At 34.7% G+C, this 16,251-nt stretch overlaps 2 protein-coding genes, 1 long non-coding RNA gene, 2 other non-coding genes and 1 pseudogene across 6 annotated transcripts; 1 reads left to right on the forward strand and 5 right to left on the reverse strand.

Moving 5' to 3' along the window:
- The first annotated feature begins 188 nt into the window (after nt 1-188).
- LOC145048383 (large ribosomal subunit protein uL16-like) lies at nt 189-1,814 on the forward strand. Its single transcript, XM_078996850.1, has 4 exons — nt 189-318; nt 814-1,315; nt 1,408-1,489; nt 1,588-1,814. Exons 1-4 carry the CDS (start codon nt 309-311, stop codon nt 1,654-1,656), a joined length of 663 nt encoding a protein of 220 aa, XP_078852976.1. The 5' UTR covers nt 189-308; the 3' UTR covers nt 1,657-1,814.
- Nucleotides 1,815-2,718: 904 nt separating this feature from the next.
- Nucleotides 2,719-4,380, reverse strand: LOC145048384 (uncharacterized). Its single transcript, XR_013682825.1, has 2 exons — nt 3,784-4,380; nt 2,719-2,980 (listed from the first exon to the last, which is right to left on the reverse strand). It is a non-coding gene; the product is annotated as an uncharacterized LOC145048384 (long non-coding RNA).
- Nucleotides 4,151-4,253, reverse strand: LOC144999419 (U6 spliceosomal RNA). The gene has a single exon (XR_013660888.1). It is a non-coding gene; the product is annotated as a U6 spliceosomal RNA (small nuclear RNA).
- A 1,726-nt stretch (nt 4,381-6,106) lies between the features above and the next one.
- Nucleotides 6,107-13,274, reverse strand: LOC145046958 (uncharacterized; annotated as a pseudogene). Its single transcript, XR_013682094.1, has 8 exons — nt 12,628-13,274; nt 12,495-12,521; nt 7,683-7,857; nt 7,523-7,582; nt 7,333-7,449; nt 7,011-7,250; nt 6,627-6,863; nt 6,107-6,532 (listed from the first exon to the last, which is right to left on the reverse strand). The product of XR_013682094.1 is annotated as an uncharacterized LOC145046958 (transcript).
- Nucleotides 8,916-9,017, reverse strand: LOC144999433 (U6 spliceosomal RNA). The gene has a single exon (XR_013660901.1). It is a non-coding gene; the product is annotated as a U6 spliceosomal RNA (small nuclear RNA).
- Nucleotides 13,275-13,653: 379 nt separating the features above from the next.
- Nucleotides 13,654-14,757, reverse strand: LOC145046959 (uncharacterized). Its single transcript, XM_078995215.1, has 2 exons — nt 14,212-14,757; nt 13,654-14,124 (listed from the first exon to the last, which is right to left on the reverse strand). The coding sequence occupies exons 1-2, from the start codon at nt 14,755-14,757 to the stop codon at nt 13,654-13,656; spliced, it is 1,017 nt and encodes a 338-aa protein (XP_078851341.1).
- Nucleotides 14,758-16,251: the final 1,494 nt, after the last annotated feature.

A 16,251-nucleotide genomic window follows, 5' to 3' on the forward strand; every position in this document is an offset into this window, starting at 1 on the left:
CTTGATATTTCTGGAAACCACAGGGACCATTTTTGAAGTTTTCTCTTTTTATATTGTTAAATACCCGATTGAGTCTTATGTCGACCCGAATGGATATCTTCTGGAAGAAAACCTAGTTAACCCATTCATTAAACATGGACTGGCTTCTAGAAGCCCATTATCAGATCACCATAACACGCAAACTACGTAGGCCTATACGTAAAGCCCATAGAACCCACGCGCATCTTGCCCCATTCTATAAATACCATTTCTTCATCTAGGGTTTTTGAAGAAGACTCGAAGCAGCAGCAACCAACCAGAATTTCGCCATGGGAAGAAGTAAGCCCTTCAATCTTCTATGTTGTAATTGTTACCACAGTAATTATCTTCGAGCTGATTCGAAAAGAATTTTACACAAATAGGAATCTTATCCCTTCATCAGATGCAACTGTTGTGTAACATCGTTTATGCGTAATGTTTCTTCTTTGAAAAAATCACGACTAATTAGGTTATGAATTGCTTGAAGTTGTTCTTTTTCGAGTTTTTGATGGTGTTTTGCATTTGTTTATCGGTAGTCGAACTCTAAGGCGATCTGTGGGATAGTTAGGTGGATAAATACCTCTCTTTTTTCTCGATTCTAGCATTCGTTTATGAGATTGATTTGTATTGTACTCGAATTTTTCCGAGCTTTTACATGACTCGTTCGTTTAATCGCCTTATTGTGAAATGGCGGAAATAAACCTATGGTTGTTTGAATCTAATTTGATGCTATCGAAAATCTGCAATTGTATTCCACCGGATCTTTTTTGATGTAATAGTTGTTCCATGGTGCAGGACCTGCTAGATGTTACCGACAGATCAAGAACAAGCCATATCCCAAATCTCGTTACTGTAGAGGTGTGCCTGATCCCAAGATTAGGATCTACGATGTTGGAATGAAGAAGAAAGGAGTCGATGAGTTCCCCTTTTGCGTACACTTGGTCAGTTGGGAGAAAGAGAATGTCTCCAGTGAGGCACTTGAAGCAGCGCGTATCGCCTGCAACAAGTACATGACAAAGTTTGCAGGAAAGGATGCTTTCCACTTGAGGGTTAGGGTTCATCCTTTCCATGTTCTTCGTATCAACAAGATGCTTTCATGTGCTGGAGCTGATAGGCTTCAGACTGGTATGAGAGGTGCTTTTGGGAAACCACAGGGAGTTTGTGCCCGTGTAAGCATTGGTCAAGTTCTTCTATCTGTTAGATGCAAAGATGGTAACAGTCAGCATGCTCAGGAGGCTCTTCGTAGGGCTAAATTCAAGTTCCCTGGTCGCCAAAAGATTATTGTCAGCAGGAAATGGTATGAATATGATTGTTAACATCTCTTTTATTTTTTAAAGTTATTTCATGCTTCAATTTTTGTTTATAATGTTATGGTGATGGTGATTGCAGGGGATTTACTAAGTTCAGTCGTACTGACTACGTTCAGTGGAAATCTGAGAACCGAATCATGTCTGATGGTGTTAATGCCAAGGTATTGCTTTCTTTTTTCTTCTCTTTACTTTTTTTTTTTTTTTTGTGTATATTATGTAATATGAGGAATGTATAATGATTGTAATGTTGATGATGCAGCTTCTTGGATGCCATGGGCCTCTTGCAAATCGTCAACCTGGAAGAGCTTTCTTAGACGCAGTTGCTTAAATTTTGTCTCAGGAAGAAATACCCTTTTTCTTGTTTTGCTAAAATGACATTTATAATCGTGTTTTGTTTTTCCTTTGTGTTTGGGCTACTGCAATGTACTGAAAGGAATTCTTGCTACTTGAACTCGAATGCACTGTGTTTTTATTTATGCTTTCTTACTTCTGATGTTTGTTTCTGTGTGATATTTTACTGTTTCTTTGTAGGCTTAAGTATTATGCTATAATTTTAGACATGCATATTAATAACAAATAGTAAGTTAAAAAAACGAACAACGAATGTAAGTTAAAACGAGCAAACATGTTTTTTAATATTTTTATTAGTAGTAAATATTTAAGGTACGTTTATATAACTATCAACACCCCTCAGGTTATGCTTTTAAAAAGCGGAGTAAAGATGAGAAAAAACATAAAAACACGACTTACATAGTTCATATTCCATACAAAAAAACAAAAACGATGGTTACATCTAATGCTAGTTTTTAGAAGTTTCTTTACCCAACAGGCCCAAAAATCAACGGATAAACTCTTTTTTTTTTTTTTTTTTTTTTAAATCTTGTCTTTCCATTTAACTCCTTAAGAGTTAGTTCAAAGCCGATTGCACTTCATCATATGAGAGTGATTTTCTACCAAAAACAATGTTTCTTTGATATGTACATAACTCTTTGGTATAGAAGCCTGATCCCATCCTCTAATTTCACATCAATATTTTCAAGATCAAGGATTAGCTTATTGAAGACATGACATCAATTAGTTATTAAGATGCTTATCCTCACTCATTTTGAATGAGTTCAAGGCTTTACTTCAGATACAACCAAATTGACAAGAGATTGTCTTTGGTACTGCAGTCTGCAAAAGCCATTATCATCCACATTCACCAATCACCACACCACTTGTTGGATTTTATACCTACAGCTACGGGCTTCCAGCCAATTAGCACTAAACAATCACAGGATCAGTATCAATTCAAGATTTGAATCACAAAGTTAACTCATCCTCCCTCCTTACTCTCACCAACTTTCAATCTACTTGTTGCATTGGAAAATTGCAATTCATACTTTTAAGCTGCTAAAATCATTTTTTTTAAACAATTGTTACAACCGATTTTAAACTAGTTAGATGTAAATATAAATTATTATAACTAGATATGAAAGAATCAAAGAACTAATCAATTTCAAGATCAAGTTGTTGATTCAAGAACAGTTCATGACCAATCAATTTCTCTTGTGAACAGTTGACTCAACTCTCAAATCACAGCTGTGACTTGAAGATATATATGCTCCTGGATCTGTTTGATTACCTCAACTCAGCTACAACATAATACGCTCCTGAGAGAGAGAGAAAGAAACACATCAATACCCGTTCTGAAAGGACAGGTGTTTTAGATCATGTGTTAGTAAGTTATCAGTTTTTGTTTATAATCTTTTCTTGATCATTTCATGTTAAGATGTCAACAAGAGTAATCAATTTACAATCCTAATTTGTGAAATGTTTTTGAACAAATTTGATCCTGAGATTTTTTACTTCTTTGATTCTTCCATATTAATGTAGTTATAATAGTTTGATATTACACATAACAATTTTAAAATCAGTTGTAAAATTTGCTAGAAAAAACACAAACAATAGTATCACCAAACTAGCAAAAATGTCATGGCCAAAAGAAGCAGCACTTATATTGTGTTGTACTAAAAATGACCTGGGTATGTAGATTATTTAGTATCAACAAGGAGTCAAATGGTTAAACTAACCTATTTATGCATTTGAGAACAAAAAACTAATGTGTTTGAGAGCAAATCGGAATGTAAAAATAAAATATGAGGAACAACTCCATTATCAAGCAGCAAAACTGCAGAAGCATTGTAACCAAAAGAAAAACATTTTCTTTTAGAAATTCTAGCAAACAAACAGCAGTAGCCAAATACTTGTATTTGTATGAGCCACTTCAAATCAACAAGTTTGGTACACAAATTGATGTGGTACTGGTATCCTAGAGCAATTGAGCAAAGATGTGAGTGAAGCTGTTGAATTTCTCCGCGAGCAATTTAATTAACAAAGAAACTGAAGATGCAATGTTTAATCGCACATCAGGGCATAAGCGAAAACATACTAATTTAGCTTTATACAACAATACCTGGTGCACATGAAGATGAACCAAGGAACGGGAGATGGGACGGAATGACATCAGCTCATACACAATCAACAAAGGTTCGAAGATCAATTGCAGGTATATGGCTTCTCGAAATCCACCAATAGCCTCTCCGGTTGTCTACCGACGGTGAAATTACAGACTACAGTGCAGAAATCCACAAAAGAAATTAGGGTTTTGGCGAAGACGAAGAAGAGGGGTTAAAAAAAATTTGGACCATTTCAGGTATATGGCTTCTCGAAATCCACCAATAGCCTCTCCGGTTGTCTACCGACGGTGAAATTACAGACTACAGTGCAGAAATCCACAAAAGAAATTAGGGTTTTGGCGAAGACGAAGAAGAGGGGTTAAAAAAAATTTGGACCATTTCTCGATTTGTGCGTGTCATCCTTGCGCAGGGGCCATGCTAATCTTCTCTGTATCGTTCCAATTTTATCGGATGTCCCCGAAGGGACGATAATATCTGCAGAGCTCCGCCATATAAACGGCTCTCATGTCTTCTCCTGGTCGATATGGGACTAACGACTTCAAAGCCAACTAAGTTGACTGTTCATGGTTTTGTATTCTAGCCAATCAAATTAAACGCCTTCAAAATTATAACGTAACTTTTAAATCTAGGAATTATCTGATTATTTGTAATCAAGATTTCTATCCGAATCTCCGAATAACTACAATATTTTTATACAAAATATATAATTTCAAAAGATTTATTAAGACCTTTAAAACTAGTCTATTTATTCATCATATACAATCCGGATAAATGATAATTATTATCAAATAACTAGTATTATTTTATTATTTCCAACAAATCATTTCTACTAACTTTATTAATATTCAAAAATTTAGTTTAAACTTTTTTTAATCATAAGATAAATAAAAAAACGAAGATATTGTAAAACATAATAAATATAGTTATTGTATTATACTAGCATAAATATAATTATAAGAAATATATTCGGACCGCATCCTCTCCAACGAAGATATTGTAAAACATAAACTCGTTGCTTATTAGGTTTCAAAACAACAAATACAAATTGCAAATAAGTGAAATAACACCATTGATACATCCAATTAAAGTAACATTTCAACTAGCCAATATATATACAACACAATTTGATGAGAACTATGGTAAAAAAACATATATGTTGCAAGCAATTGAAGGCTTGAAGCTCTATTGTTACCATGTCGTTCTTGAAACCAGACACCACTACACGAGCACAACTACACATCAAGTTCAAAACACAACAAATAGAAGATATTGATGTGGATGTACATATATATGTACATGTCCTTGTTTTGCATTGTTTTTATCTTTACTATAGTTGAATACTAGATTATAACCCGTGTACTACACGGGGTGATAAATTTAAATAACATACACTCTAAAAAAATAGTCTTAATCATAAATAATAATAATTTAGTTAATAGCATTGTACTTCAAATTCTGTAAGTAGTTAGCTGTTTTACTCAATAAATATACGTACATTGTAATTTCTGTAAAAATATAAGTATGTTGATATTCAGGTTAATAAATATAAGTATGTTGCTATATGAATGGTACACATAACAGGGAAATTTATGACACTAAGATGCTAAACTCAAATAGACTATTGAAAATATCTATAACAAAAATAAGATTAAAAAAATTAGTAACCGAAACGAAAAAAACCATGTCAACCAAAATTGTTTTACCAGCAATCCGTATAAGCATTTTAACGGATAACTCTTATTCATAAAGTCCATAATCCATAATAAATAGTCATGCATGGGTTTTATGTCATCCTAACAATAGTTGTAGACTTGTAGTTAAAAGAGGGCGAAATTAGTACTTGGCAATGTATTTCCCAAATAAGATCTTCAAAATTACAAAAAAAATAAGTTAGATCTGTGAACAATAATGCATCAATACCATACTAATATTATATACTGTACCCACAGGTTCAAATAGAAAAACCAAATACCCAAACTTAAATAACCAATAACTTGAACCGAAATCGAATATTTTTTAAAATAACACACAAAAAAATAATAATAAATAAATAATAATAATAAAACAATAAAAAATTGCGGTTTGCGCTCGGTTTTTTTTCTCAAAAGTGACTCATGCTCACCCCTATTAATTCATATACAGTTGTTGAAATTAAAAGGTGTCAAAAAGAAACAACCCATTAAAATAGTCCACAACATAACTAATGTCGTTACCATCACAAAAAAAAAGGTAACAAATAAAATATTAGAACAAAAATGGCATCACCACTCATAAAATTAACAAAATCATCCATAAAAAAAAAAACAGTTCATACCGGATAAAAATGTAAAAGTAATAGCAATAAAAGTACAACATTTTTCCTCATCTGGATAATTTTATTCAGAACCAAAAACAAAGCCCTCATAAAAATCATTATCTCTCAAAAACACAACCCAATTCTAAACAAAACCAATATCACTCTGAATGTGATGGAGATACAGCACGTTGAGGCGAAAGTGAAGGTGAACCACCTCCTGGTGTTTTAGCACCTTCATTTTTAGATGACTTTGACGGGGAAGACCCTGAAGAATGAAGTGTTGACGAATTCACCCCTCCATATGAGAACAAAGATGGTGCATTAGCATTATCATTAGGTAGACTCATGCTGTAGTTGTATGAGTACCCCATCAAAGGGTGATCATATTTATAAGTTGGCTCAAACTTGCAGATTCCATAAAGATTATAATATGAACACACTGCTTGCCCCTGCATTTGCATTCAAATAAAATAAGATAAAGCTAATGAAAATCGACCCGTTTATCTAATATCATGTAAATGGGTTGACCCGTTTTATACTTACAAGTCTTAGTGGAAGGCCAAGTGGGCCCAAAGAGCTAGCAGCAAGTTGAGCAATCTTTTCCTTTGGGTGATGATATTTGCAGTCTGATCCGTATTTGCAGTTTCCAGTGTGCATAAAATAACGACATTCTGGTTCCCTAGGCCGTTTGGGCAGATTAGTAGAACCAGAGGAATAGGGTTGTTCAATGCTGCCCGGGCCACCATAAATGCTGCCCGAACTTACCGAGTTCAAACTACCCTGACCAAAACCCAAAACCAAACAAACACCATATCAGACACAATATTTTAACTCAACAAAAAGTAAATTACAATTTACTTTATTTTAGACATCATACTTTTCATAACCCACAAACAAAAACCCAGAATTTACATCAATTAACCTTACCATGTAAGTGCTCCAACCTTGTGTGGGCCCAATTCCTTGAGAATGAGGAAGAACAATTGGTAAATAAATCAGAAACATATGTTGCCCTAGGTAATGACCATGTAGAACCACCATTGATAAGAGGTGGTGGTTGTGATGAATATGGCAATTGAATGTTAGATCCATCCATTGATGGCTGTGGATGATGAAAATTGCATGCCACTCCAAATTTACAAGATCCTGTGCACAAGCTTTTTCTTCCTAATTAAGTGTTTATAAGTTAGTTTAAACTATCATTTTAAAGAAAAATAGAAATTGAAAATCAAGATTAGTAAATAGCAACCTGTCTCATAGGTAACCCAACCATGTTTAACACCACTGGTCCAGCACCTCTCCTAACACGAGGATGATTGTATTTGCATGTTGATCCATATTTGCAAGTACCCGTCTTTAGAAAATACTGAAAAAAAAGGATGTGAAATTACTTAATTATCCCTAACTGTAATCGTCAACATGATGGAGAAGAGACTTACCACACAGTCTGGTTCTCCAACTCTTTCTGGAAGCTCGCCTCCAAGTTGAAGTTGATTGGTCTGATTAAGAATCGAATTTCAGACATGAAGAGCAACAATCGTTTTATTCCGATTGAGAAAAATAAAAGGGTTTTTTATTTTTTTATTTATTTTTTATTACTTGACCAATGTGGGTTGGATGATTAAACCTACAAATGTTTCCATAGCCACACAAACCGGTTCTTAAACAAAATATACAATCGGGTTCACCAGGACGATCTGGGTAGGGCATCGAACCAGCCATGGCAGTTCCATCTTCTTTCCCATCTGTTTAAATTCTCAATCTCCTCAAGGTTCTATGTATATAACCAATAAATCAACAGTCTATCTTTTGACATTTATTTAATCCAAGCATATGCAATTTTCCTCTTTTTTAATCCATAAACACACAATTAACTTGTTTATCATCAAAAAACTAACAGGGTATCATCACAAAACAAAATGCATCCTGGTGCCCATTTAATATTCAACTATTAGTCTATTATCATGCTCTTTATATAGAATTATCATTCTCTTTTCTTCACAAATCATACAAAACATCATAATCTGCAACTTGGAAACTTGGTATGACAAGTAAATTGACCAATTCATCATCGTAATCCTCACAAACTAGTATAACAGTTCAAATCTGATTAATTGCATTATATACAACTTTTCTCATTTTTACCAATTTATACAACAAAGTGATTATCAACACAAATTATACAGTCAAATTTCAATTTGTTACTGAAACATGCAAAGCTTTAAACATTTTACCTGTAACTTGTTAAACCAGTCACTGTGTTATTTTTTGTCAGTTAAATCCTTCGGCAGTCACATGTCACCTTGATTTCTCCCACCAAGATTTAAGAGCACCAACCTACGGGAATGTGAAATTACCATTAATGATACAGAAAAATCCCAGCATAACGACCATTCAAAGCATACCCACGAATCAAAATGTTCCAAAGAACGACAATTCATTCGGAAATTCCATCAAACAGTAGGTGGGCATTGGACAAATAGATGCATGGTCAGTACAATTCAACAAGTTCAGTACCTAAATTAGTGTCGTATCCTAAACCAATTAAGCAAAGATGTTCATGAAGCTGTCTATCTGGTTGAAATCCCTTCAAGCAATGAACTAATAAACTGATGTTGCAAAAGTGAATCATACATTAGCACATAAGCGAACACACACACACATATTTAGCTTGACAAAACAATGCCTGGTGCACAGGTAGATAAACAAAGAATCTGAAATTGGAACTCGGAATCACATATCAGCGAATAAACGAACAGAGATAGATTCAACAACCTTTGGAAGATCAATTGCTGTTAGATGCCTCCTCAAAATCCACAACCGGGAGGTAATGAACCTTTGGACCATTTCTCGATTTGTGCATGTCATCCTTGCGCAGGGGCATGCTAATCTTCTCTGTATCGTTCCAATTTTATCGGATGTCCCCGAAGGGACGATAATACCTGCAGAGCTTCACAATATAAATGACTCCCTGGTTCTTGTCCCGGTCGATGTGGGCGAGCGGAGTCCAAAGCCAACTAGTTTACTATTCATAGTTTTGTATCTCACCAATCAAATAAAATGTATTCTTTATATCTACGAATTATTTGTATAGTTTTCTTAAATATATACAAATATCATTATTTTTTTAAATAAATTAACGTTTCTTTAATGTTAATCAATTGTATTATTGTTTTTAGCTTTATACAATTCGTTAACTTAATATTATTAAATTAAAACCACATTTTACAAAATATATAATTATTGCTATTTTGCTACACATAAAAAATTGGTCTATTAAAAATAATAGCATATGTTTGTTACTTTATTATTTATTCATTGACAATTATTCGTAATAAAAATTTCAATTTTTTTTAATATTAAAACACATATATGACATAATATACTCATAAAACTCTTGAAGTGATCGATCCAAATTCGATATACAATTAAAACATTCAACTACAACAAAACTTTAAGGGATAATGTCAATGTTACACAATGAAGTTATGAGTTTTTTACAATTTGACAATTTATGTTTATTTTTTGCGCAATAGGTCATCTAATTTTTACTGTGCATGTCAATTAAGTCATTATCATTAGTTTTTAATCATTCCTCCGTTAACTAGTTATTCTAAACTACACGAATGACCCTTATGGTTAAAATTTTATTCGTAGTTGGTCCCTTACCAGCAATGATTTAAATTCCATGATCAAAACTGCCACATTTCTAAAACTCTAGGGACCAAAGTGTAAATTTATTATATTATTCCCAGTTAAACCACCTTCCGATTACCCAAATCAAATTCCATTTTTTTGAGTTGCGTTTGAAACCAAAATCCCCATGGGAATAGCTTTGTTGGAATTGATCGAGATTACCCTTCTTTGAACATGGCCATTATACTAATCGACAAACAGAAACTCTCAAATCCCATATTTTCTAAGATTATATAAAAGGCAAAGCACAATAGCAGTTGGTGCTTATCAAAGGTACAGTAACAATAACTGGTAGAGATCACGTCTCAAACAGTTGGTGCTTATCAAATGTACAATAACAATAACTGGAAGTACAACCTCAATCGTCAAAAACGTTACCTATGAAATCCCACATCTCAACATTGATGTTTGATTGAAACCTAATAATACCAGATAAAAATCCAATTCTTGAAGGTCTTTATCTGGATGACTACTTGATTCATCGTCTACTTATTATTCTTTGTGTAAAACTTGGATTGGGTCTGGTTCTTGGAGAAGTGGAGTTCTGATTTGGGTTTGTTGTTCTTCCAATTGTTATTGTGTTAGAGTTGTGGGGTGATCTGACATTTGAAAACTCCGAATTGATAGAGCAGATTCATCATCATCATCATCATCTTCTTCTTCTTCGTAAAAAACTTGGATTGGGTTTGGTTTTCGGAGGAGTAGAGTTTTAATTTGGGTTTGTTGTTCTTCAAATTCTTGTTATATTAAAGTTGTCGGGTGATCTGATATTTTTATACGACAAATTGATGGAGCAAATACGAATAGTGTGTGAAAATGGTAGGTGGTTTGTAGGGGTTCAGGTGATGCAGTTGGAACCATGGAAAACTTAAAAGGATTGAAAATGGTCGAAGCAGGGAGGAAACAAGAGTAACCATTTCTTTGGGGTAGTTTAATAATTTAGATTCTATTTGGGAAAGTGGCAATTGTCTTGATCTCGAAGATGCAATTTTTTTAATAGATCTTTCATCTTTTATGACACCGACTAAAAGGGGGTAACATAAAATTTAATGGGGCTTCGGCCTTCTAGAAGGATAATCTCGGTCAGTTCAAATGAAGTTATTCGGGGGTTTTGGTTTCAAATGCAGATCAAGAAAAGGGAATTGGATTTGGGCAGAAGGGGATTTAATGAGGAAGAAGATAAGAAATTTACGCTTTAGTCCCTAGAGTTTTAGATATGTAGTAGTTTTGATCGTGTAATTTAAACCATAGCCGGTAAAGGACTAACTATGAATAAACTTTTAACCATAGGGGCCACTCATGTAGTTTAGAATAACAAGTTAACGAATGAATGGTTAAAAACTAACGATAATGACTTACTTGACATGCACAAAAAAAATTAGATGGCCTATTGCGCAAAAAATAAACATGAATGGTCAAATCGGACCAAACCCATAACATCATTGCGCTATAGTGACATTATCCCTTATCCAAACTTTTAGTTGTAGGAGACTATGAATTCAATATATATATATATATATATATATATATATATATATATATATATATATATATATATATATATATATATATATATATATATATCGTTAGGTTCATATGAGACAATAGTATTTTGTGAGACAAGGGGACAAAATCTTGGCCACACATCTTTATAATCAAAGGCTGAAATTAAATCAGATTAAACCACAAGTAGGCGGTGACATTTTTGTAATTAAATGGAACTTTGGGATTAGATAAGGCACAGAGGGGCAGTAATGGAATTTTACATTCGATTTCATCCAGATCGGAAAAAGCACTCAGTATTCTTCTAAATCTTCTTCATTCTGATTCATAAAACACTAATCTCGATACGAACACTAAAACCCGTTTCATTCAATCTCGATCATCAACATCTTTTGTTTCCTTCATATTCATATTTGAACTCTAATTTTATCAACCTTTCATTCCGATTTTGATTCTGAAAGCGCTCGAGCATCAATTATTCCTGAATCAAAAGAAATCCAAATTTCTTATTCCAACAAATGGATACAGAATCAGATTCAGCTTAATTCATTCCAGGTAACATATAATAATATAATTTATTTGCATCATGACTCAAATCTTTCTTCATTTTTTTCACGTACAAAACCCTCTGCCTCGATGAACACTAAAAATCCTTTTTTTTTCCTGATCTATAGTTCGATTGAAGAACTAGTAAACCGAGATTAAGTTTTTCTTTCAACCATCAAATTCCTCTCATGCTTAAACATAATGATTACTCTCATTCTAATTACATAAGAGATTTGCGATTGAAGAACCCTAAAAATCATCTTATTCACTCTGATTCATATTTTAAACTTTGTGATTCTGATTATGTTCCCTAATCAAGCTTTCAATCACCTAACATTACAGAATCAAAGAAATCAGATCAAGTTATCAAGAATGCCTGATTCAACATAATCAGATTCAGGTTCTAATTCTCATATAAAATCTTTTTTTTACTTCACTTCATATCTACTCCAAATAACTATTTTTTTGTGTCAAAGAAGTCAAAGGAAATGTGAATAAACCATAATATATCATTTTATATATAGCTTTCTTCAAATTTTGAAATTTAAATGTCTAATATTCTATCGATTCTATGAATTTTTAATGAGAATGCATAATATTCTAAATATTTTAGTATCATATTCTATATATCTGCACTAGTTAAACACCTTGTAATTCTACATAAACCTTGCACTTCCATGAAGTACAGTATGCCTGATATTTTAAAATATGATTATGTGATATTCTAATTATTTTATAAATTGTAATTTTTTTTTAACTTTAAACTTAAATTTTCATTCACATTTTACTTGAAAATTACATAAACGTAGTGGGTAAACGAGCAACAAGTTGTGCCGCAACCCCTTTTTGGATGACAAAACTAATTCTTTTAAACACAATATCTGTAGATCTTGGAGTCATAACATTACAATGCATGACCCGTTGGACTCTATTGAGTAACTCCACAGCTTCTGGCGCAAGGAAACCAAAAGTATCAAATGCAAAGGGTATAAACGTGTGTTGATTTTCCATGCACGCTTTCTCATGTTTTGCCATTTTGCTTGATGTAGCTTTTAAAGCAGCTTGCCCCACTGTGAAAACTCCACTCCCCAAGCCCACAAGAGGGGAGACCCTTGTTAGATCCACGCATGCATGTTTTCCTCCAGCCCATCTAAATACCAAGACATCAGCTGGTCTAAGTGTTGATCTTCCTTCCAATGGACCAGTCAAAAAGTTCATAGGTGTCTCTTTCTTGGCAGAAACCCCAGCGCGTCTAAATATGTCAAACAGAACATCCTTAACCAGATCGTGTCGGTACTTGAAACCCAGGAGCTCTTTACAATGAACAGCATGCTCCCCAAATGAGTCGAAACACGCCTTACGACAAACAGGGCAAGTCTCGTCAGCTGGAAATAAAGGGATCATAAGGCGATACTTAAGGATGGAATGATACTCCACTGGTGACATATGCTGGCCGAGACCGTCAATAGGAATAGTCATAAGAAAATCCTGAGCATGTGGGGCCCTTAGACACTAAAAAGTAGCTTTCTGCCTAATCGTCATGTCGAAGTGAACTTCCATGTCTTGGACAATTTTACTAGAAAGGGCACTCGCTAATAAATGTTGGGCTTTTGGAGGGGCGATGTCCTTATTAGTGAAACCGCTAAAGTCAAAGCCCGGAATTGTATCATGAAGACATGCCAAAGCACAAACATAATCTGAATCCATACCACATATGTCGCTATTTCGTAAGATGTGGTCTTGTAACACCCACGATTGAGCCCGTGAGGAAACAAAAGCATGTGAGGAAGCCTCTACTGCTGAGTACAACCCCAAACCACCAAATTTAATTGGTAACGAAGCCAGTCGCCATTGAAGGTCCCCCAAAGAACGGACCCCCACAAACCACAATATCTTCAATCGACTCACGTAACCCTTTATCAAAACACAGAGCAGCCTCTTCCATATGGGCGGTTTGGCACGTTCTCAGACCAAAGAAAAGTTTGGCGATGCCCATGCAAGATCGAAGTAAAAGAAGCTCACTTTGGGGGTCATGTAACTGTGGTAGAAGGCGCATCAAATCCACAGCCTTGGCAGCCCTCTTCATGGCTAACCCACTAATAAAACTCACGTCTCTACTAACAGCTCCCCCAAGAAGCTTCAACCCCACTGACGGTCGGCTAATGTCTGCAGGGAATAAACCTGAACGAAGCTTCCAACCATCACATGAAGGCCAAAATAGCTCAGTTTTCTTGATATTCAGCTCAAGCCCCAATCTTGGGCCTACCACCCTAATGATGTCCAAAACTCTAGCCACCTACTATGAATCTCCAACATCAAGGCACCAAGCATGAAGAAGAAGCTTATAATTGTCTCTAATTTGATGTATAAGTGGGTGCAATACAAGAGCAAAAAGAAGTGGTCCCAAAGGGTCACCTTGCTGGACCCCAGTAGTGGACCAAATATGCTTATCTCCCAAATACAACCTTGCTGCATGGCCATATAAGAATTCAACCCATAAGGAAATAGAAGGGAACCTCATCCCGACCTCGTGAATTAAGGCAGATCTATCCACTAAATTGAAGGCATTTGAGAAATCCACAGTAAGTATTGCAAGAGATCCGTCATCATGTTGTGCACTCAACACCCTATTAACACTATGAAGTACAACTTCAGCACCACCCAACACACCTACTCCAAATTGAAAGTCATTAAGGTATTGTGCCATTTCTTTACCAACTCCTTTCATAGCAACCTTCGAGACCAAACGCCTCCATATAGTGCCCACAGCAATAGGACGTATCCCATTGTCAGGTTTTAGAAGCGGAGTAAGCGGTGCAGACGCCACAAATTCTGCCAGACATGATGGACATCTTCCCCCTAACCACAGGTTAACCACTGCGGTGATGGCATGTAGGAGATCTGTGGCTATAACAGATCCTTCCCCCATATAGAGCATCCAAAATATGTTGAGCTTTCAAACCGTCTCTCCCGCAAGAAGTTCCTTTAGGAAATGATTTAATACAGCCAAGGACATTATCAATATCTACTATAAGGGGAGGCTTAAAAGAAATGGTGCTCGACATGGATGGGGGTGGCTTGTATGGATGTTTAGCCTCTAATGCTTTGATAGTGTCCATGTCATGTGAAGAAACACCCGAGGAGCACAACACTTTCACTGCTGCTGTAAAATGCCCATCAGCAACCTTACGAAGACATTGTCGGACATTGGTGTTGCCCTTCGTTCTGCCATCCCGTAACTGATCAGCGCTTTGGCCCGATGAGCCAAGACTTGCATTATCGAACATATTTTCAATTAATGTGACAATTCCACCCTCTTTCCCCCATGTAGCTAAATAATTCAATATACAACGATTTTGGGACGATTTCCTATTCCTAGACCTACGTTCTTGTCTGTTCTACATATTTTAATATAATATTCTATATATTCTTCATATTTTCTGTGGTACGTGCAATATTCTGCATACGTTAGTATAGTATTTTATATATTTTTAATATACATTCTTGTTCTTTAATTCTTTCTCCCAATTTGTCATGTACATCACAGTCCTTTGCTAAACAAGTTGCGAATTGATGATTAATTTCTAAAATTTTCATTGAATTAAATGTGTGATATCACATTCTACATATTTGCACCAACGAGAGGCCTTGCACTTTTATATAAACCTTGAACTTCCACTCGGTATAGAATCCTATATATTTCAAAATATGAATTGTTATTATGTGATAGTTTGATAAGTCATATGTGTTGGATTAATGTCTAAGTCCATAACTATATTTGGTATGTACTTGACCTGACCCGGTATGGTCCATTTGGGTTGCACTTCACCAACACAATTTATATGGATAGTCTTTTGAGAATAGTATATTTATGATTAATATTAATATATTACAAGTTCTAATATGTTAATATGGAATCATATTATTTAATTATTATTGATCAAGAATTAATTTAGAATTAATTAAGTGATCAAAATGAACTAATTAAATATGGACTCTTATATATATGGAATGGGCCAAATTCATTTAGGTTGGGCTAAGCTTTCATGGATAATCCATGGAGTGTTCAACCCATGGATCATATGAAATGAAAGGTTATGGGTTTAACCCTAGTCTCCATACTATATAAAGATATCATTGGTTGGTGAAATTGGCACTAGTGTGGTACACTAAGAAGGGCTAGCCGATTTCACTAGAGAGAACCAAGTATCCATATTCTCTAAAGTCTTCCAAGGTGTTTTGGTGATTTGTGATTCCAATTGAGGCTTCCACACTATTAGGGCTAAGCTCTTAAAGCTTGAAGACATCGAGCTACATCAAAAGGTATGTCATCTAACTAGTACTTTGTAGTATAAGAACTTCATAATATGCTAGTTAGGATTAAATCCTTGGAAAGTTCTTATTTGCATGTATAATAGAGAAA

The sequence above is a fragment of the Lactuca saligna genome, chromosome 5 (genome assembly GCF_052625555.1).
Source record: "Lactuca saligna cultivar CGN05327 chromosome 5, ASM5262555v1, whole genome shotgun sequence".
Lineage (NCBI taxonomy): Eukaryota > Viridiplantae > Streptophyta > Magnoliopsida > Asterales > Asteraceae > Lactuca > Lactuca saligna.